At 44.3% G+C, this 23,717-nt stretch overlaps 1 protein-coding gene across 2 annotated transcripts in view; it reads left to right on the forward strand.

Annotated features, from left to right (window-relative positions):
- LOC144754727 (dimethylaniline monooxygenase [N-oxide-forming] 2-like) overlaps window positions 1-23,717 on the forward strand; it is a 400,207-nt gene that overhangs the window by 366,865 nt on the left and 9,625 nt on the right. For both annotated transcript variants that reach the window (XM_078642888.1, XM_078642897.1), the window contains exon 8: window positions 10,851-10,923. In XM_078642888.1, coding sequence (XP_078499014.1) covers window positions 10,851-10,923 — 73 coding nt within the window. The remainder of the gene's footprint in view (window positions 1-10,850; window positions 10,924-23,717) is intronic.

Genomic DNA, 23,717 nt, shown 5'->3' on the forward strand with positions numbered 1-23,717 from the left:
ATAAATGGAAGGATTCTTCATCTCCCTCTTTTCTGGATTGGCAGACATCAGTATTACAGGATTCCAGATCGGACCTCATGAGATCAGGCAATCAAAATAAGCGAGCCTTCTGGAATCTCTTGAAATGGGGTTAGTATTGAGACAATGGACGGATTTTTTTTTCTTCTTTTTTTCCCCTGTCCTATGATTACACTGCCCTGCTATTGTGTAGATACATCCGGAGGTATCAGGTTACGCCCTGATATGGTTGTGTTGGACAAGCCCGGTAAGGCGGCTCCCCATAGATCTCCATATAAGCCTTTGAGTATCTGTTAACACTGGTAGGCGAGGGACGTAACCTCCAGATGCCTACATATCCAATATGCTGAAGCAGTGTGTGGGATCTCTAGGGTAGAATGGGGATAGTTGGGTGGGGAATGAGGACTAAAAAAAAAAAAAAAATTCCAGAGGGAGGTTGTTCCAGAGCTTGGCAGCAGACAAGTTAAATGCCCTGCCTCCTCACTTAGCTCTTCAGATTTTCGGAACTTTCACCAAACAGGCGGTGGCAGAGCGGAGGCACCTTGTTGGAGTGTACCATGCAAAGGTCTCTTGAAGAGGTGTGGGTCCAAGGCCATGGAGGGCCTTAAAGACCAGACACAGAGACTTAAACTGGACTCTCTGCATTATAGGCAACCAGTGAAGCTCAGCAAGGGCCAGTGCACCTGACGAACGTTGTGGTTTCATCAGTGCCAATTTGGCCACAATATTTTGGAGGCACTCAATCAAAAATGTAGGGGCCTCTAGCAGTAGGGCATTACAGTGATCAAGTCTACTGAGAATTATGCTTCCAACGACCAATGCTCTTGCCGTCTGTGGCAGCAGTGGGAGGATCTTCCTTAGTGCTCTAATCAGAGAAAAACAGTTCCCCACCACCTTGTTTACATGCGTTTCCATGGTTAAATTCATGTCAAACATCACTCCCAAATTCCGTACTGCTTTAGCCGGAACCAAAATGGACGTGTTAAAAGAGGGCCAAAAATTGGCCGGAAAAGGGGAAGGAATCTTCCCTACAGCACAGTATAAGACGTCAGTGTTATCTGAGTTAAATTGAAGTGAGTTCGTTCTTAACCAGTGTGCAGTGTCCTGCATGCAGTCTTGAAAAGTTGCTAAAGAAATCAACTGATTTCCCTCTAGAGAGAAGAGAAGTTGGGTGTCATCGGCATAATTCACCACTTTCACACTATGTGCCCTTTATGATTCCAATCAAGGGTCTCATATTCATATTAAAAAGAATAGGGCTTATTGCCAAGCCCTGAGGAACGCCATGGTGGATGTTGGAAAATTTAGACTGATACGGCGGAAGGGAGACCGCCTGACATCTGTCAGATAGATAAGAGCTAAACCACTCTAGGGCCATCTCTGAAACCCCAAATTCTTTCAACCTGATCAGCAAAATGCAAAAGTGGGGTAACCACCGCCCGTCTCCAGGACGCTGGCACTGAGCCAGAAGTTAAGTAGCTGGTGCAAATCAGACGCAAGATAGGAAAAAGCTCTGGGCCCAGCTCCTTCCAGATTTTGTGGGGCAAGGGGTCTAAAGGGGACCCTGAAGACACACTCATGGCAGTTCTGTTAAAAATCTCCTCCGAGAGTGGCTCAAAGTGACTCAGAGAGGTCAATTGGCCTAAGTCTGCCCCTGTATCCTTCCCTAGATCTCATGACTCCTTGATATCATCAATAAGGTTTCCTTTCAAGGGAGGATTATTCCTATTCAGTCCATCAATTATGTTATTTATTTTTTCCATGAATACAATTGCCAGACTATCACACAGCGCTTGAGTTGGCAGAATTTTAGACTGTGTACAATCTGGGACCGTCATGTCCTTCACTATTTTGAAAATTGTTCTAGAATTGTTTTTTTAATTTAGGATAATATTAGCAAAGTATTCAGATTTGGCCAGATCGATTCCCTTCCTGTAATCCATGATTGCAGCCTTCCAGGAGGCTTTATCCTCATCTGTTCTTTTGAGAAAATCAAATCCAATTTATTCCCCCCCTTATGGGTAGCTTCATTAATCCACTGTTAGGGACTGTTAGAGACACAGGCTCTCACAGGCCTGGGTTAGATTACTATATCCAGAGTCTAAGTTTCCGTTACACTAGAGATTAAAATCACCCAAAAGGAACAAGTTGGAGTGGGTAAGAGTCATATTACAGATGGTGTCTATTAGTCCCTGTAGAAGAGGCGAGCTCACCGCTCCTGGGCGTCTGTAGGAAATAATGCCCGCCAGTAAGCAGCCTTTAGGATCTTTGAGTGAAAAGCCAAGAAGTTCGAAGCCTTCGACTTTGTCCATCTCTAATTGACCAAGATCCAGCATCTCCTTGAAAATTATCCCTACCCCACCTCCTCGTCCTCTAGCTCGTGGTTTGTGTAGAATTTTATAACCTGGAGGACAGGCCAAACCTAGTTCTATCCCCAGTCCCGAGTGAGTCCAGGTTTCGGTCATAAAGAGAACATAATTGTCTCACTGGAGTAGCAAATCTTCTTACTAAGAGTGCCCCACATATCAGATCGGGCAGCGCTGCTGCGCTGTGTGGGAACGGTGCACGGACGGGCGCAGACGGGCTTGCCTTAGGGGCGCCCGCTGCGCGCTTCCGCTGTGCGGCCATGCCAGCGTGCAGCTTATGTAGGTCTAGGGCGGGAAAAAGACTAGACTGCTGACCTCAAAATGACGGGTCCGCTCTCACAGACGGACACCGCGAGGACAGTCTAGAATCTAGGTATTCCAGGCAGAATAGTCAGTGCGCTAATTCCAGTGCCCGCTTCTATTTAGAGCTTCTTTTTAGAGCACAGATACAATAAGTTCATTTTAAAATATTTTATTTCAATAATAATGTTGACAGTGATTACTGCTGAAGATTGACATTACTGACATTAATAATATTTACCAATGATTATTATTGATCATTGCATTTACGCAAACATGATAGTGTTTTTAACATGCTGGACCAGATTTACAAACATTTTGTGCTCTATTTGCATCACAAAAGTGAGGCAAACCAGTGCTATTTTTTTTGGTATTTATTTTCCAGCGCTGTAAAATTGTCTAAAAGTAACGCAAAGCAGCGCAAAGCACTGCTTTGCATTACTTGGCATCAAGGGGGCGTTCCCATACAAATACCTATGCTTTTTTATGCAAAACCCTATCCACTAACTAATATTAGACAGGATTTTGTATCACAACTTAATGCCATTTGAAAGCAGGTGGTAAAAGAACAAATGTTTTCAATTCCGCATTCATTTCCAACTTTTCTTGTGTGCTGTACTGTAGAGCACGCATGCAAAGTAGGAAATGTTTTAAAAGTTAGCTAGGCATAATATTTTGTGGTGGAAGGGATCCCTTCCAGTGAAAAACATACCATAGACTCATGCACGCATCGGTCAGCTCCTCGTTTGCCCGGCGCTGCTATGCCCAACGGGCCCCTCGAGGTGCCTCTTTGCCGGAGGTCTTTTGGAATAACTCAAAGAACAAGGGAGGGAGAAACAGGTTAGGGATGCTGTGGACTCAGCCTCCTTAGGAAATTATGGAAAACAATGGAGGTCCACCCTTCATTTATGAAAACCTTCACTCGGTGCACAAATATTATCCTTCCAGTGATTGCTACCGTTGTTCCCAAGAAAAAAATCGATTTATTTAGGGAAAATTATAAGTTTTTAAAAATAACCCTCACCCAACTCATTTAGTGGCATGCTTCATCATTGGGTTTTTCCTCCCTTCTTCGTATTGTATTGTATTGAAGCATGTTTATGGGCACATTATACCTGGAAATTATTTAGGGACACCGATTAGGATAACCAAGAGTGGTTAGAGGGATAATCTATTTTGGTCCTGAGGAAAAGCCTAGGGGAAGGCTTGAAACAGGTAGACCAGGTAGAGGTTCACTCATTATAGTGCATAGTTCTCCAACCTCCATTTTAAGGATACCAGCAATAGGAATTAATAAAGTGTAGGTTCCGTGTAGACAGGTATTTTTTACTCTCACTACCATTTTTGACCCTTCCACTCTCACAACATCACATAGTATTATCTCACGAAAAGTGCTCCCATGTCTCCGCTGGTCATAGCACGCCCCATCCTGCAGCAGGGCAGGAAGAACCCGATGATGAAGCATGCCACCAAAGGACTAGTTGGTGGGTGAGGGTTATTTTTAAAAAAACGTATCATTTTCCCTAAAGAAATCGATTTTTTTCTTAGGAACACTGGTAGCAATCACTGGAAGGATAATGATTGTGCACTGAGCAAAGGTTTTAATAAATCAAGGGTGGACTTCCTTTGTTTTTTGGAATAAGACATCGTTGGGAAGTGTAAGTGGAGGTGCTCTGGGTATGTATTGGTATAAAGTGAGTTTAAAATAACTAAGGGGTACCCTAGCAAATATAATATGTGGATCCTCTTGTTATAATTAAAAGTAGTGGGTGACTGAATATGGAGCTAATGATACAAAGAAGTTCATAAAGAAGTGTTTATATAGGATGCTATGTTCCTTGTCAATGGTTGTTGCTATCAATTACGGCAATTCTTCAGGACCAATAAGCTAATCTACTGGTGATTGGGGAAGTGGGAGTGTATTATTCACAAAAATTTCCAACCACATGAAACAACAACATAGCCCTCAATGTATTTAGAATGCCTTGGGATATCTAAAAACCTCAGACAAAGAACCCCTTAGAAGGGCCCGTTGGGCATTGCAGCGCTGACCCAACAAGGAGCTGCCCGATGATGAAGCTTGACACCCATCTGGGTGTAAGAGGGCTCTTGTTTCTGAGCAATCAGATCCCCCATCTGATTTCTCAGCTCCCCACTGACCAACTTTATTTTCTTCCCTTTGACACTAGAGGAGCTGCATATCCTATTGGACCATGAACTCTTGGTAATGCCAATAGGCCTTTTTTATTTAAAGTGATACACCCCCATAGGGTGACTCGTTATCAGTTAAAGGTGAGGGAGCACTGTGATTTTGAGGGTCTTTACCCTTTGAGGTCAAATGTGAATTCATAATTTAATCCAAAGTAATTTTGACAGAGGCTGCTCCTCTGCTAAGCCGGAGGAGAGTCGCCCCACTGCTTTTCAGTAGTTTAAATAAAGGGAAAAAAATGATAATAACTTGTTGTTAGTATCATTTAATTTTTTCCTACTGCAGCAGCTTTGCAGGGTGGGACTGCTCTGCTCTCTGAGCAGGGGGGCGAAGTGGTGGGCACTCTGTAAGTGCGCATGAATGTTTGGCCTGCCTGCTTGGGCTGGCCAAACAGTCATGCCCACTGTGCATGTTCTCCAATTAGGCTGCATTACAGTCTGGGTGGAGAACATGCCCAGGCTCTCAGTGCCCGTCTCACCGCTGAACCATGGCGCTCAGACCAAACGCAACGTGGCATTGTAGCATTGTGATTGGTTTAGGGGAGCCTGGGTGTTTCCTGTTTCTGCCGGGAGAGATGCAGAGGAAAGACAGAGGAAATACGTGGCGAGGGGGCAGGTTTTTTTCCCCTTACCCCCTCTCCCTGCCCTCCACCCAGCCACCTCCTATCTGTGCTAGCCACTACTGAATTTTGATCTGCCTTATGTATATATTTGTGAATTAATGCGTAGTATTTAGTAGTGTGGGTGTGTGCAACAAATATTTGTTCCCTTTTTTTAAAGAATAAGCACTGACTGGACAATCATTTATTGAGTGCTATTAGTTTGTACATGTGACTTAATTATAGGACTCTGACTTGTTTTGTCAGCTGGCACCTTTTAGGTGTATTCATGAAGCCCTCACCCACTAACCTAGTTGGTGGCATGCTTCATCATCGGGCCCACCCAGTGACACCTAATGTGTCCCAGGTGTGCTACAAAGCCTGGTTACAGAGGAGCTGGTATTTTTCTGAGAGTGCAGTGTAGGGGATTGTGGAGTGAGATTTAAAACGGCTTGGCGGGGGTCCCAGTACCCGAGGGTAAATTAAATCTTAATAACTGGGCCTCCGTCACCGGTTAAAACAAGGCAGGTGGATGTTGTGGTGGCAAGTTAAGACCTCCTACATCCGGAGTCGGTCGACTTGTTTCAGCCAGTGCCTTTAATATTGCTGGCTTTCCTCAGGACCTTTAAAAACATGCTGGTGCAATTTATATAGTAATAAGTGGAGTGTTTTACAGACTATGTGTTACACTCACTAAGGTGTTCTAGGTGTGAGAGGGGAATTCCCTTCTCAAGCATACCTAGACACACAACATATAAGAGAAAAACAAAACATGTAGGGGAAAGAGTCATTTAGCAACTTGCTTGGAGTCACAAAAAACATGGTATTGCTGGTTCTAAAGTGCATTGTGTGGAGACTAGAATCGGCGAAAGTGTAACAGTACTGGTGGTACTGTTAAGGTGATTATCGGATAATAACATAGGTGTGGTGAGGCTAGAACACGGGCAGCACACACACACACTATGTGGTTCAAGCGTAAGGGTTAAGTTCTCACGCTAGCGATTTGCAGCCAATGCTTCCTGGAGTGAATCGACAAGGGCTTTGACCCTGTAAAAAGATATGGGGGACCCCTGGGGGTTAGGAGATCTGTTGGGAGAAAGAGCACTTACACGGGAGAAGTTTCCTAGGATCGTCATACTCACAGTCGTTTAGGTCAAAGCCTGCGGGGTACCTGTTGCGCCGTCCTCACACTCCGGTGTTTGAGTGAGGGCGGTCATCCTGTTTTTATCTGTTCGTCAATTGCCAGCACCTGGAGTGGGGAGCAATGGTGAAAAGACTGCCCGGGATGTGGTGGATGTAGCGGGCGCTTGTGCGAGTCTGAGACAGTGCAGTCTTTGTTCCGCGCATGCACGGTACAGTGTTTTCGCATGCGTGGCAGCTGTGATTCCGTACATGCGTGGTTGTGTTGTGCATTGAGAGATGCATGGAGCCCATGAACTGTGGTGTGATTTAAAAGTTGTTAGTTCCACAATCATGTACAGGCGGGTCAAGGGCGAATACCCGTGAGTGGCCACAATAGACTATCATGATTGTAGAGGTTAAAGAGAGATGGCCCAGATATGTTGTGTTCCATTTCGACTATGCACGCCACGTGGTAGAGAACGGAGCCATCGTGCATACAGGGCATGTCCAAGAAGGGGTATTGCTAAGGTTAGGCGTGGTATCAGGCAGTTCTATTAAGTAGATGGAGTACCTATTAGGTACTGGGATCGCTTGGTGATGGATTCTAGAGAAATAGAGCAAGGACCCTGATGAGGTACATGTGTGGTGGGTCAGACATTAATGGAGTTCCAGTGAATGGCATCATTGAGCCCATCCTTTTGAAGGGAGAGGCGGTAGATCCATCGCTGTTCCTTGTTAACCAGTTTTTTCTCGTTGTCATCCCCGCTTTCTGGGAACTGTTCGATCACAGTCCAAGTAAGGTCATTGGGGGTGTGATTATGGGTTAAGAAGTGATTAGTGAGTTTGCTGATGTTTTTCTTGCACCTAATGGTGCTTCTGTGCTCCATCACCCTGGTGTGTTCTTTGCGTGTGGTCATGCCAATGTATCGCAAACCACAGGGGCATGTCAGGAGGTATATTACATTGCGTGAGTTGCAATTTGTGTGATTACGCTGGGTCCAGGTTTTGTTGGGTTCCAGGTCTAGAGTTTTGGTGTGTCTGTCGAGGTGACACACACTGCAGTCATTGCAGGGATAGTGACCGGTGATTTTCAGTAGTCCCCAAGTGTTGAGGATGGTGTTTGGTTCTGGTCTAATCTGCGTTTTTGGACGTGTGGACACCAATTGGTCCTTGAGGTTGTTGGATCTTTTGTATGCAAAACGTGGTAGGTCCCATTCCCTAAGGTTGTCAAACAGCTGATCTTGTTGCTCCTTCACAGTGGTTTCAAGGAGGGCATCCCTGTTTTGATTGCGTGCTCTTTTATTGGTTTTGGAAATAATGACTTGAGGGTAGCCACGTTCCAGAAGTTTTTGTGCTAGATTTGAAGATTGTTTCTTGTAGTCTGTCACATGGCTGCAATTTCTGCGTATGCGCAAAAATTGGCCGTACAGGAAGTTTTCCCTGAGTGGTCGGGGGTGGAAGCTCTCGAAATGCAGTAGGGAATTCCTGGCAGTTGGTTTATAGTATGTCGTGGTGACGAGGGACCCCTGTTTGACTGAGATGTCGAGGTCTAGGAAGGCTAGTCTGTTTGCGCTTGCAGTGCTCGTGAAGTTGAGGTAGGGGTCTCTGCTATTGAGCCATGTGAGAAATTTGTCAAGGGTCAGTTGAGAGTCCTGCCAGAGCAAGAACCCCATCAGGGTCCTTGCTCTATTTCTCTAGTATCCATCACCAAGTGAGCCCAGTACCTAATAGGTACTCCATCTACTTACTAGAAGTGCCTGATACCACGCCTAACCTTAGCAATACCCCTTCTTGGACATGCCCTGTATACACGATGGCTCTGTTCTCTACCACGTGGCATGCATAGTCGAAATGGAACACAACATATCTGGGCCATCTCTCTTAACCCCTACAATCATGATAGTCTATTGTGCCCACTCACGGGCATTCGCCCTTGACCCGCCTGTACATGATTGTGGAGCTAACAACTTTTAATTCACACCACAGCTCATGGGCTCCATGCATCTCACAATGCTCAACACAACCACGCATGTGCGGAATCACAACCGCCACGCATGCGCGAAAAACACTCTACCGCGCATGCGTGGAACAAAGACTGCATTGTCTCAGACTCGCGCAAGCGCCCGCTACATCCACCACATCCCGGGCAGTGGATGTGGTGGATGGATGTGGCTTCACAGTGCTCCCCACTCCAGGTGCTGGCAATTGATGAACAGATAAAAACAGGATGACCGCCCTCACTCAAACACCAGAGTGTGAGGACGGCGCAACAGGTACCCCGCAGGCTTTGACCTAAACGACTGTGAGTATGACGATCCTAGGAAACTTCTCCCGGGGTAAGCGCTCTTTCTCCCAACAGGTCTCCTAACCCCCAGTGGTCCCCCATTTCTTTTTACAGGGTCAAACCCCTTGCCGATTCACTCCAGGAAGCATCGGCTGCAAATCGCTAGCGTGAGAACTTAACCCTTACGCTTGAACCGCATAGTGTGTGTGTGTGCTGCCCGTGTTCTAGCCTCACCACGCCTATGTTATTATCCGATAATCACCTTAACAGTACCACCAGTACTGTTACACTTTCGCCGATTCTAGTCTCCACACAATGCACTTTAGAACCGGCAATACCATGTTTTTTGTGACTCCGAGCAAGATGCTAAATGACTCTTTCTCCTACATGTTTTGTTTTCGTCTTATATGTTGTATGTCCAGGTATGCTTGAGAAGGGAATCCCCCTCTCACACCTAGAACACCTTAGTGAGTGTAACACATAGTCTGTAAAACACTCCACTTATTACTTTGTAAATTGCACCAGCATGTTTTTAAAGGTCCTGAGGAAAGCCAGCATTATTAAAGGCACTGGCTGAAACATGTCGACCAACACCGGATGTAGAAGGTCTTAACTTGCCACCACAACATCTACCTGCCTTGTTTTAACCACTGACGGAGGCCCAGTTATTAAAATTTAATTTACCTTCGGGTCCTGGGACCCCCGCCAAGCCGTTTTAAATCTCACTTCACAATCCCCTACACTGCAATCTCAGAAAAATACCAGCTCCGCTGTAACCAGGCGTTGTAGCACACCCGGGACATATTAGGTGTCACTGGGTGGGCCCGATGATGAAGCATGCCACCATCTAGGTTAGTGGGTGAGGGCTTCATGAATACACCTAAAAGGTGCCCGCTGACAAAACAAGTCAGAATCCTATAATTAAGTCACATGTAGCTAGTTCTTGTTGATGATACATATAAACCCTTGGGGACTCGGACTAGCTTTCTAGTCCTCTCTCTCTCTCTTGATACGCACCTGCTATTAGTTTGTGCCAGCGAATGGTGATTATTAGCCCACACCACCTTCCTGAGTAGGCCTTGAAAAGATCTGTTTTGCTACCCTGAGAGATTCAAGCGATACAATGGGGTGCTTGGTTCCCAGTAAGGGGGTATTGTGGACCTATAATTTTTGCAGGCATTACATCCTGCACAACTATTAACCAAATTCCTGTAGTCATGAAATGAAAATGAAAAATGGTGATTTCCACATCACCAACAGCACACTCTTTTCCCCAAACAACTTCACCAAAAACACAACGCTCATACGATGTTCATTAGTCTCCTAATCCAATAAATGACACACTGAATTACTTTACATATTATCCCGAAATAAATATTTAACTAATTGCAACTGCACAGCCCTTCTTCACATGACTCATATGAGGAGCACAACCACTGTCAACAAATGACACACTGAAGCTTTTTTACTAAATATCACACTAATACCAGGCTCCCCACACGATAATGTCTGCAAAGCACACCTTCATGCTTACTGTCGCCAGATGACACACTAGCACCATACAAAATGGTCATCATTGAAGGCATTATACTGGCGGCGGACAGCAGAATATAAGTGTATCAGTAATAATGCTGGTCATTAAGAATGCCAGATCTATCAGCTTTTAAGGGCTTGTTCTGGTAGTCTTTCTGCCCAAACAGCCAATCCGGGGATCCATAGTCGTTGACTGTGCTAGATGAATACTACCATATGTGAAGGGGGATCATCAAAAGGCATTCATGGTCAATGATGAATTTCTAAAGCCTAGAAGGAGAAAGGAAGTTTAGAAACATGTCTATGCATAGACGAAACAAACTCCCATCTTGGAAAAATATGTACAAACTGAAGTGGCTAGATACTGTGTGCAGTGCAATAATTCATCATCTATTTAATATATCTATTGATTTTTTTTAGGACTTAACAAACTACCTACAGTCGAGGAACAGAGAAAAGAACTTGCTTGGAGGAGCAAAATGATAACAAAAAGGTATGAAACTTTAAATGGAAGCCTGTCTCAATTTTTTTAACCACATTAGGGTTTAATGAAAGTGTACTTTCTGTGGAAACGACTTGCAAAGACGACGAACTTCATGAATTGAATAGTTTGGCATCTTCACAAGTCTTTTTCTGTGGAATCTTTCCACTATTTTTTTTGCTTAAGAGTGTTCCATAAAAAAGTACATTCTTCTCATGGAAAACCTACTCTTTGTGAGTCTTTTCACCTATTCTTTTTGAAAACGTTGCCTACCTCATTAAGGTGATGAAGTTCGCAAAATGTTTTTAAACTTGACCAACTTGGTGTAATCCATCATTGCCAGGCTTCGCCCACCTTTAATTTCAGATTCTGTCCCAGAATAGGTCAAAGTAGCATAGGGGAACATAGACATACAAGTCGTAAATGGTCTGCACACATTCAGCCTGCTCTAAGACTCAGCTTTAGGGTTACTTTCTCTGTCTTTTTCTGCCTGGACCTTTTTGCGTTCAAATTCTGTTTTCCCTCCTCATTTCAATACCATCTCCAATCGGTCTTTATGCTCCGCAGAACAAAGTACTCCAGCCTCAGCAATGATGACACTGTTAACACCACCTCCTTTTACCGCAGATTTCTGCTGTGCCCCCTGTTCTACAGCCACTTCACATTGATCCGCATTTTCATGTAACCTCGAGAGTGAGTTCTTGCTAGGACCTATTTTAAACATCACAATAACCTAAAGAGTAAGCTCGTACTTGGTGTTGTTTAGATATCATACATTGCTCTTCAGAATGTCTGAGTCCTAAGTAAGGGTGAACTAACTCTTCTGTTCTACCCGCAGAATTGGCAGAATATTGGCAACTCCGCGTTAGTCTTTAATGCAGATTACTGGCCAAATTTGACCAATCGCGAGCTGGTAAAAGGCACGATTAAGATTTGGCGTCCTGTAGCGCAATTTTGTATTATGGGCAGTCGCCAACGGTTGCGAGCTGTGGCAGTCAGAGGGCTGGTGTTCGAGTAGATTTGCTTCAACTCGAGTGGATTTTCTATTCGAGCTGCAGCAAAATCAACACGAATGACTGCACGCTCTTTCGCAACACATGGAGCTGGCACTAAATTGCAGTGTGCGGTGCATATTTTCCACCCACTGGCAACATTCTGTGGAATCTCTCAGAGTTTTTCTGTAACTCTTCTGAATTCTGAAGAGTGACACTCTGCAAGTTCTGCCCACCCCTAGTCCTAAGTGCAATTCTTTGAGTCTGGCTGCATTGCTCGTAAGAAATCATTTGCAAGATCACGCTTACAGCTTTTCTTAATCATGCTTAGTTGCACCTGATGAAAATTCCCCCTTTCTAAAGAGTTGTGCACCAAGTGGTACTCATCAAGGCAGTCCTGCCTGCCAATCACAGTGTTAGGACACCACAAGCAGTACCACCAAAGTTATTAAAGAATAGTCTGAACTGGGTGGTTCTATAGGGAACCATCTGTATGGGTCACACAGGTAATTGCCTATTGCACTACCCATGAACCACGTTAACCAGTGTATAACTACATGGGTTCTAAAACTTGAGGTTCATAATATAGATGATCCTGATAAGGACCGTGGGCAACCACCTTGCAGGAAATGCCAATAGTGCAAGAGCAGTTGTACAGACTGGTATTCTGGACTGTACATCTGCCCTAGCACTATTGGCATTTCTTGTCTACCTGCCCTTGTACTTTTGGCATTTCCAGTCTGCCGGTCCGCTAACAACCAGGACTGTAGCACCTTCAATATCTTAAAATATACTGCATATTACTTATTGCCTAGTTGTGAAGATTTGCTGTGGTTCGACTTTTTCTTCTGAATTGTCCAGCCAGAACCATCATCTCAGCATTCTTGCTACTTGCTCACCTTTCAAAACCTGTGAAACCCTGACCTTACAAATCTTGGCATCTGTGCATATGCACTAGCCTGCAGGTCTGTTCCTAGCACTTGGTCTACTCTCCTACATCATTGAGCATCCATTGCCTTGTTCATTTAATCGCTTATGTGGGTAGCGGGGTGCACCAGGATATTCCTTTTCTCTCCTGCTCATTGGTGGATAGCTCTTTGGGTGTTTCCTGTTTGCGTTTCTCGCATCTGTAGAGATGGATGAGGGCAGCCTATTTGTTTCTCAAGGTGTAAATTTCCTAGTCAAAGGGTACTTCGTTCCAGAATTGAGTACCCATTCAACATTTAATTATGGTGATTGTTTCATTAACCTGTACTGTCAGGACCTATCAGACATGATTGCCTTTAACATTTCCACTTTCAGTCAGGTGTTTGCTGTTGTCTAAACTCTTTAAGACTGCTCGCCGGAGCCATTGGGTTCTTCTCTCCGAGATCTTTTTTTAAAACTTCAGTTCTTGTATGTCAGTCTTCTGTCAAATTCATTCAGTCATTTCAAGACTTCTTACCCTTTAGTCATGGCCACCTTTGTTGTATAACTACAGTCCAATACTTGCAAGACTGAAGCCTTTCCCCCATGCACCATCGTGCCAACACAGACACAATTAAACATTTCACTATAAAAACGTGACATGTCTCCAGAGCAGCACCCAGAATGTTATCTTTGTGACTTAGTGGCCTTGTCCTTCAAGTGATATTTGGCACTAATTTCCAGAGGGGATCCTTCTTTATACTTTGTTAGTGTCTGTACAGATAGTGTCCCTCCTGTAAGGGGTTTATCTTCCTTTAAGAAAGTTAAGGATCAACCCATTGGTCCAGCCCTTTCTAGGAAGCCACAGCAAGGAATTTCTGGTTTCTCTGCCCTCACGAATCAACATCAGGGGCTGTTCATGATTCCCTGAAAGCAGAGGACCCAGTGGTTGCCGGATTTTTGGGGGTTAAAAGCAACAAGGTAATGGATGGACTATTTGAATAAATCTCAGCCACTGGCAATCACTTGGGCTGTATCCCAATCCATTAGTTTTTGTCCATCATGCCACCTCAGTTTGGACCCAGCCATATGCAAAACAGCCTTGACCCTGATCCTCATGGGAATAGTCCAGGCTGACCTACCAGGCCAAGTCCTCCCTGAAAAAGAACACAAGCACCCTAGGACTGGTTTTGGCCTAGCTAGGGCTCTTCAACCAGGTATACCTTAGTTGCAGTGGCATAGTGAGCCCTGGACCATGTCTGGGAATATCTACCACACTTAGGGCAGCAAATGCAAAAGCAACATGGTGATGGATGTAATACTTGAATTAATCTCAGCCACTGGCTATGCTTGGACTACAAATCCATCGTTCCAGATTTTTGGGGACCAGCTCTTATTTTCCCGCATCAAATATTAACTTGGAGCAAGAGAGGGGAAAACATACAAACTTGAAAGATGGAGGAAGAGCCGGAGAAAGATTGAAAGCCTGCCACAAAAGAAGAAAGAGGGAACCTGCAAAATTGAGATAAAGGGGCAGGAAGTGTCTGGTGTTTCATTAAAAAGGCATGATGTGAGAATAAGAATGCGCACCCTTGGTATTTGGAGCACTGACATTTATTTGTAATATCCATAGGCTTCGGATCAGACCTAGCTTTAGGCACTGGCACTCATTCTTTTACAAATTAAGCACTGAACATGTTGAGACCGTTTAGAATGAAAATGCAGCTCTTAGGCAAAACCAATCTGCCTGCTGACCACTGGACCCGTTTCCATTCACGTTCTATATGCATTTGGACAATGGTGGTAAAGATGTACTCAAAAATGTATTGCACTTCAGGTAAATCTGCTGCAAATCAGGAAGATAACCTACATGATATTATTTCTAAAAGTGGCCTTAATCTCATCAAACTTTCACTCATGGCTGTGTCAAACAAGATTGACTGCAAGTTAATGTATAAAGCGGTGTTCCCTTTTTCACATTTGTTATATGGGGTATTGTACACCTTTTATCTGATTGTTCTACTGCTTTCTGTCTTCTTCTGGGGTTTTCTGTTAATTCACTGTTTGTTCATGTGTTTTGTTTCATTGTGGTTGTGTTGGTGGTCCTTGTTTTGTTTAAAAAAGAAGGTGTGGGGCGCCTGTTACCTGCTTTCCCCCTCTCTAGTCCTCCTAGGTTTACTCTGTCTGACACCACAGCTCATACAAGGTCTTGGAGTGGGCCAGGCTGGTAGTTCTGATGTCAGTTGAAGAGCGACCCGTGGCTCAGGTGGAATTAAACCTGCTCAATCATAACTATCTTAACTTACAGCATCCTTTCCCAATGACTCCCGCACTGAGTTTAAATGTATCCAATATTGGTGGTATTCTCGCTATACTAGATCAGGCGTCCCAAGCTAACACTGGTTGAGTTTTAGGATCAAAGCTGACCTTATCCATAGATGAAGAGGAAAGTTATTGAGGTTGAATATACATTTTCAACTACATTTACTGTGTTCCTCGTGCCTCTGCCTATATCTCAGAGGTGAAGTCACACCTCTGTACTTAGGGCTGATACCTCGCTCAGTAGTGAATCCCAGGTTTTCTCCATCCATTGACCTATTTGAACCAGATTTGGGGGAAACAGATTACAACGTACAACATTCCAGAATCCTACATTTGGTACAGGTTGGTCAAAAATGTCAGAAGTTATAAAGATGTCACAATTCAGCGATTTTTAAAATTTTGCAGCCGTTTTTACCGAAAGCAACTCAAAAACCACTGAAAGAAAATCGACCAAACTGTTCAGGCGCATATGGGTCTTTGTTTGGTACCCTCTTTTGTCTTGGTATATTTTCACTATGCTTCGTTGGAGCTAAGTGCAAACAATGTCAAGTGCACGCTCTAGCGCTTTTTATTTCTATTCAAGAATATTGTCACTTTCTTTTTGTAAGCTGAGCATCCTCAATGCCCATTGCCCAAAAAAATGGGCATGTTTGAAAAAACTACACAGTGTGATTATCTGGACTCTATCAGAGAGATTCCAGCCGAATACGTGTGAAACTTGTCAATATGCGGCATGGGAAGACCAAATGCTGTATGATGACTGCCAGGTCAGGTACAACAATAAAGTGTCAATGGGTGTAAAAGTGAGAGTCTATATGTGACACATTAAACCTGTACTGCCTATAACATCCTACCTAGAACTAAAGAAAAAGCAGAAAATGCTGGAAGGTACCCTGATCTCGATGTGATATAAAAGGATACCCATCAGTCACCTCACGGAACCGCCCTTCATCATTTGGGATTCCTTGCATACCAGTCACTTGGAGAACTACCGGTAAATATGGAAGGTCAGATCTTATAACCTCCAAGGAACCTGGTAGTAACCAGTGTGGTCTTAGTATTGATGGTACTATTTTGTGGATAAATGTGTGACTGATTTGCATTGCATGTGAAAAAGATAGTGAATAATGGTGAAGATAGAAATAAAATTGGGTGAGTGAGCAAATATAGACTCTCACTTTTAGACCCATTGACACTTTTCAGCTAAGGGAACGTGTATTTGCCAGGTCTTTAAATTCCCTTGGGCCCCCCTTAACCTTTTTGTTACTATTGCCAGGTCAGGTCCCATGGAGTGATGAACTATAGGGTCAGCATAGTTTTTTGAATCCGAGAAATCTCAGGGTTCCTAGCAATCAACAATTTATGTACTCACTTCACAACTGAAAATGAGGGTCACTTAAGTGACATTCACTCTCTTGATACGCATTGGCGAACCGTCCATGGTTAAACTCAAGCGAGAGTGGCTCTGGGTCAGTAGGTCTACAACCTTTTCTGTAGTGTGATCTACTTCTGAACAGTGAAAATCATTGTGAGCTACTGACGGCTAAACAACTTGTGCATTATTACCAGATGTTCCCACCCCCAGATTTATTGACTTTAAGGCTATTTTCCAAAGAGCCAGATACTATGGTTTGAAAAATGTACTTTGACAAAGGGCATTATGACAGGGCTGCTATGTGTGCCAGTGAAAGCGTGGTCTTTGGGGATGTCTGAACATGTGTGAGTGTGAATGGGATATATACATATATGGGTGAATGAGAGCCTGTGTCATATGTACTTGTGGCACAGGATATACCTTTCGCCGTATGTAGCACCGTTGCATGTATAGCACAAACATACAACCATTTTTATTTAACGGGAGAAATTTAAAGTGAAGGGAAATTGTAACACGAATCGGTGGCTCATATATTTTCCCACCAAAATAAGATTCTTTGTATCACTTTGATATTTTAAATTTTTTCCCACATTTAGGTTTTGTGAACAATCTTTAAATACTAAAGAGAAACATCAAAACAGAAAGGAAACACAAATTAATGGGGCAGCTTTGCAAAGCTTTGGTAGTTAAGTGGAAATACAGTGAAGCAATGCTGACCTCAGGGGTGCGGCGAGTCACTCGAAAGCCACTGTCTGTATGCACCCTGGGCTCCAGGGGGACCACACAAGTATGTAGATTGGGTTAACTGGCTGGTCACCCAGTGCTGGACCACAATGCTCAGCAATCTCAAGGAAGCAACAGAAAAAAAGAAGGTAGGAAAATTTGCCTCAGAGGGGTGTGCCTGCCGTACCACTTCATCACAATTTCTCAGTACATGCAGGGGTCCATGTCTTGGCCAGGCTCTATAACTCAACAGGTGTTTTTGGAATAGCTGGATCCAGCAAGATTGAATGTTCAACAGCCTCCATCTTGTGGTGAGGAGTGCAGAAGGCTCAGACTGTCTTCAGCAGACCAGAATCCGTGAGCTGTCCTAGTCAAACTTACAGTCTGACAGCCAAGTCAACTAGGCTGGGACAACTTTTCTCTCCTCAGGGTAGAGTTTGTGATAGCTAGAGGCTCTATTTATGTCCAGTCACTCTGGTGAACTCTCCAAGGTCTCCTCTGGTGTGAAGCCAAGTGTATTCCGAGATATGTATATGAAAGCTGTTTCACCACACCAGTCCACTTACTCATCATCTAGAAGTCAGGTGGGCATACCACATATCCTCCCATATAGTTATCAGCCATAGGAGAGGACAGAGAAGGACATTTTCAGTCCCATGAAACCTGTGACAATCTCAGACAACAAGTGCATACTTGATGTGGTATACCATGCCAACAGGTACCTTGAGGCAGTGCTCCTCACAAGGACAATCACCCACATGGTGGCCTTTGCTCTGTTGGGAATTTTTACCCTTGATTGTTCCCCTAACAAGATGCTATCAGACGAGGAGACTAACTTCATAGAGCTCAGTAGAACTGAGTTATCACTTCTTTACCTCTGATCACCACAACCTCAGTGAATTGGTTTAGCATTTTAACAAAAAAACTAAGAATATGATGGGTTCTCCAGAAACCCCATTGATGAGGAGGAATTGGGGTTGGCTTCAGAATCTACAAGCTGCTCTTCAGAGCATCCCCTTACCCTTTTCCAGCCAGGAAGGTTTACAGGGCAACCCAAGCTCTCTTAAACTTGATAGGGTGGACTACATCCTGAGACCCCCATGGCTCACACATGAAGTGAAGTTCAATCTCCAGGCCAGCTAGGAGCTCATCAACGAGTGCTACTATCAGATGGTTACTCTTATGGTTACCAGGAAGGGAAAGAGATTCTGTTTATGAAAACTAGAAAGACTTGTACGTTAGAAGATAATTGAAGCAGTCCCTCCATGGCCTTAAGGAAGATTAGCAAAGTCAATTATTTATTACGATTTTGATGCCACTATAAAGCCCTACAGTTTTTACAATGCAAAACAGCTCAAATACAACTGCTGGTCAATAGCTTTTGCAGAGAATGCCTCCCAGATTAGCTACAGAACAGTATGTGCAGTGGTTCTGTTGAGGGGGTTCAACTCTCCACCATCAAACATATAAAAAGAGTGAAAAATATAAGCCTCTGTTAGGGTGCTTCTCTGGGAAATGTCCATTAATCCCACATCTAACAACATTGTACATCCGCAGTGCTAATACAGCCTACCATAATCCAATGCCTGAAACATTTCTGAACATATCCAGTGGAAACCACCAAGATTAAAGACCTGGAGATCAGTGAGCCATCACAAAGTGCCTATCATAGCATAGTGATAATTGTCCTGAGGCTTCGGTTAAGTGACCATCTGAGGAGATGGCTTTTTGAAGGTTCACCCCCACATTTGTACCTACATTTGTTACGAATAAGTACTGGTGTAATGACTCTAATGCACTAGGTCCTGCTGATCAGGCCTCAGTGCATATACACTGACCATTAAAAGGTATATGTCTGATTGGTTCTTCCACAGCTGGCATAAGTTAACATGCTTATAAGTCTCATGTATATGGTGCCAGGGGTACCCAGGGCCTGAACATTAAAGTGCCCCTTGTAGACCACGAGTGTGACAAAGTAAAGCATGGCTCCAAGCCTGCCATTGATGGCTGTCAGAGTAGCCTTCCAACTGGTAACCTTACTTTGCCATTGAAACTAATGACAGTCCAGACCTTCCTTTTTTTATATATTTAAGCCCCCTTTAGGGCAGGCCTATTGGTCTCTAAGGCAGGGCGCTATATATTAAAATCATGTGTTTTTACATGTTCTAATAGTAAGAACCCCAAATTTTATTTTTTCCTGTAGAAAGGCTAGTAGCCCCATTGGTGAGTGCAGGGCTACACACTGATCACTCAGCTGTGCTAACTACTGAATGGGACCACTAAAGTTGGTACTTCAAGGTAACAAAAGAACCATTGCATTAAACCCGACTGGATGCTCAAGTCGAATTTAATGTAATATTTAGAAAGCTGCTACTCTGTTGCACAAATGTTTTCAGTGACTGTTTATTTATGGTTGCTGGCCACAAAACATTATTCTGCTTTCTGGGGGAGGTGTGAATGACTCTCAGAAACACAAAGGGGCCTGCCATTGAACGAGGTGTTCCCTCTTCCTGGCAGGGAGGCCAAACAGAGTGTGACCCCAATAGGTGAGCTTCATAGGGGAAGTCATGTTTGAAGGGCAAATGGTGGACACACACAAGAGGGACTGCTCTTGAGTTCTGGTAAACAGGTTAGCATTGAGGGGCAGAGGGGGGTTAACAGTTGCCAAACAGTTTTCCCAAGGGTGTGTGTAACCCTCAGTTGGAGACACCTTTAGGGTGGGCTTCCAAGCTCTACACACCGAGAGAGCGGTTCTGCCATCTTGGGAGTGGGCAGAATATTGCTTCTTGAGATAACTTTGCAGGAAGTCATTATCGGATCAGACCCGGTAGTCTATTGGCTAGTAGCCACAGCATCCTCAGATGAAAATTTCTGGGCATAAAAGTGGCACCCCTGGCACCCAGAACTCAGATCACATCTATACTGGAGAGAGAATCAAAGAAGGACTGCCCTGCTGTTCTCTGGACCTGGCAAAGAGAAGCTGCACTGAAAGACTGAACTGCACCCGCTTATCCTTGGGCTAAAACCAAGAGGGCTGTGCATCTCGTGCCATGCTTGAGAAAGAGTCATCCCGAGCCCCAGACTGTAAAAGTGGCTCCAAGAGTCAGTTGGCTGACTTCCTGTTACAGCTACAGGGCCACTAAAACCTGAATAAGCCACCTTGGCAAGTTGGTAACCAAGATTGCCTGACCGCTACTGGCCACAGAATTGCAGCCTGGGTGATCAAGTCTCGACATGCAAAAGTTGTTCCCAAGTCTGCTGCACCCAGGAGTGTTGGCAAAGTGCAGTTTGGTTGCCCAAGTGGGACACTAAACTCAGTTAAAGGGAACCACTGGTTTCGCTATCATCAGAGACGAGTGGCAAGTGATTTTTGGCTGGGCTTCACCAGGACTTTCAGGAACATCGACCTCTGTGGCCAAAGTCATCCCACTGTGTTTGTGTGTTGAAGGGTGGCCACAGGAAAACCCTCATCACCAGAGGAGCATCCTCAGAATCCTTCAGCATCTTCAGCATCGTATATAACTTGCATTCAGACCACAACATTGATGTCTACAATGGTTTACTCATAGAGCCTGGTATTGGACTGGAGACTGCCCTACTAATCGTCATTGGCCCTTGCGAATTGCTCCCTGCCACAGTTGGTCCCTCAAATTGAATTAAAGTAATTGGGCTCAACTTAACAAAAGTTTTCAAAGTAACCGCTAACCACAGTCGTAGCCAATGCTTGTTTGCAATTTCAGTGAAAAGCAGCAATTTATATTGGCTTTATGGTGTATCTATTCAAAAAGCTTTGGTGTCCATTATGGTGTCTGACAATTCATGAAAACAAGAGTTATTTTGAGGTCTTGGCTACACAACACATGATGTATTGTTTACGACTCAGTGGGCTTACAATCCACTCACAGCATACCATCAGATATTTTCATTGTCACTCTCATTTACAATCTTTTGATTGCTTAGTTCTCATAGGCTTCTCGTCCTTCCTTGTGTTAGCTCCTACCTGGAGCATCAACCATGTACATGTTTTTTTCTCATCTTTGTTTATCATCGTCTTTTTTGCAACACACTATTTCTTTTATTTTCAAAGCATTTCAGTATTATTCCTGGATGTGCAATGTGCTTTCCTACTTTTAACACAGGCATACAGCTTCGTGTTTATGTTGCTTTCATCATAGTTCCTGTTTCTATTTATACTTTGGTTGCTTATACCCACAACTGTCTTGTTTCCGCCTCTCACCTCTATGCTACTCCACTCTAGCCCACTACACTCTGAATCACTCTACACACTGCACTGTACTCTATACCACTATACGCCACTCCACTCTACTTTACTCCACACCACTCAACTCCACACAATGCTACTATACAGCACTCTATGCCACTCCACTGTATGCCACTCTACTTTATGCCACTCTACTCTATGCCACTCCACTTCACGCTACTCTACTCTATGCCACTCTACTCTCTGTCATTCTAGTCTATGCCAGTCCACTCTACACCACTCCAGTCCACTTGACACCATTCCACTCTACTCCATGCCACTCTATGGCACTCCACTTCACACCACTCTATTCTATGCCACTCCATACCACCCTACTCTATGACACTCCACTCCACACAATGCCTTTTCATGACACACTATGTCACTCCATTCTATGCCACACTACTCTGTGCCACTGTATTTCATTTCATTCCACTCTACAGTACTCTACTCTATGACACTCTACAGAACACCATTCTAGTCTATGCCATGCTACTCTAATCTATACCACTCTGCTGCACTCTACTTCACTCAACTCTATGCCACTCTAAGCCACTCAACTTCATGCCACTCTTCTACACACCACTCCAGTCTTTAACACCCCACTCCTTGCCACTCTAATGTAAACTACTCTAGTCTTGTCCATTGTACTCTATGCCACTCCACTCTACAACACTCCACTCTATCCTAATCTACTTCACTCTATGCCACTCCACTCCACATAATGCCACTCTACACCGCTATAGTTTACAGAACGCTTCGCTACGCCACACAATGCACTCCATGCCACTCTACTTCACTACACCCCACTCCATGTAACTCCACTCTGTGCCATTCTACTCTACTCTACACTACTCTATTCTATGCCTCTCCACTCTACACCACTTCACTCTACATCACTCTACTCCACTCAACGTAACTCCAGTATACACCACCTCATTCTATATCACTCCACTCTACTCCACACAATGCCACTTTGCTGTACTCCATGCCACTCCACTATACACCACTCCATTCCACTCTCCACCACCCCACTCTATACCACTCTACCCTATGCCACTCTACCCTACACCACTCTACCCTACGCACTCTACTTTACGCCACTCCACTCTATGTCACTCCACCCTATTGCAAGCCCACTCTACTCTGCTCTGCGTTACTCTACTATATGTCACTCTATTCTATGCCACTGTAATCTATGCAACTCTAGTGTATGGCACCCTAACTGTAGACCACTCCTCTCTACACCACTCCACTCTACTGTATACCACTTTACTGAACGCCACTCCACTCCTTGCCACTCCACTCTCCTCTACACCACTCTAATCTATTCTATGCCACTCTACCCTATGCCACTCTACTCTACGCTAATCTACTCTATTTCACGCCACTCCACTCTGTGCCTCTCTACTCCACTCCCCTCCTTCTCCTCTATGCCACTCTACTTTATGTCATGCCATTAACATTTAGTTATGCTGAACAGCAGCCACACTACTGTACAACATGGCTAAAAGACAAAGACAAAGCCAGCTGATGTCACACCAGGAAGACCTATTGGCTTTGCCAATGCTTCTTATAAATTGGTGTCTGATTTTCTTTGTGTAGTGTTTCTTCCTTATTTCACTGTTTTTTTTTGATAACTTTTTTTATTATAATAAAACAACACAGAAAAAACAAACAAGGCAATACGGCAGTGTTACATTAAACGGGAGAGTGCTCAAGGTGGGCGGGAGATACACAATAGTATGATACAGGAGTTATTGTACAGAGATGAGGGGGTCATGAGCAGGAAACACAAAATTAGTTATACTACATCAGGAATGTCGGGTCAGGGAGTCTGGGGGGGACTAGGGATTTCCGTGAGAGGGGGCGTACATATATCTCCCCGATACGAGTTCCATTGATTCCAGATTTTCCCCCACTTTCTGGGTCTGTCTCTTGCCACATATACTGTCTTCTCTCTAAACATACACCAGTCCATGTTCTCTTTCCAAGCCGCCACTGTGGGTGGCCTGTGGGACCCCCAGAGCTGTGCGATGTCTCTCTTTGCAATCATATTACCAAGGGTAGTCCATCGCAGCTGCGACACATCGTAATCATTCGGCCCCCACACATTCAGCAAACATCGTCGGGCCTCTGGCAGCATCACAACACCCGTGACTTCATTCATCACCTCATGTATACGATTCCAAAAGAGCACCATCACAGGACATTCCCAAATTATGTG

The sequence above is a fragment of the Lissotriton helveticus genome, chromosome 1_1 (assembly GCF_964261635.1).
Source record: "Lissotriton helveticus chromosome 1_1, aLisHel1.1, whole genome shotgun sequence".
NCBI classification, from domain to species: Eukaryota; Metazoa; Chordata; class Amphibia; order Caudata; family Salamandridae; genus Lissotriton; species Lissotriton helveticus.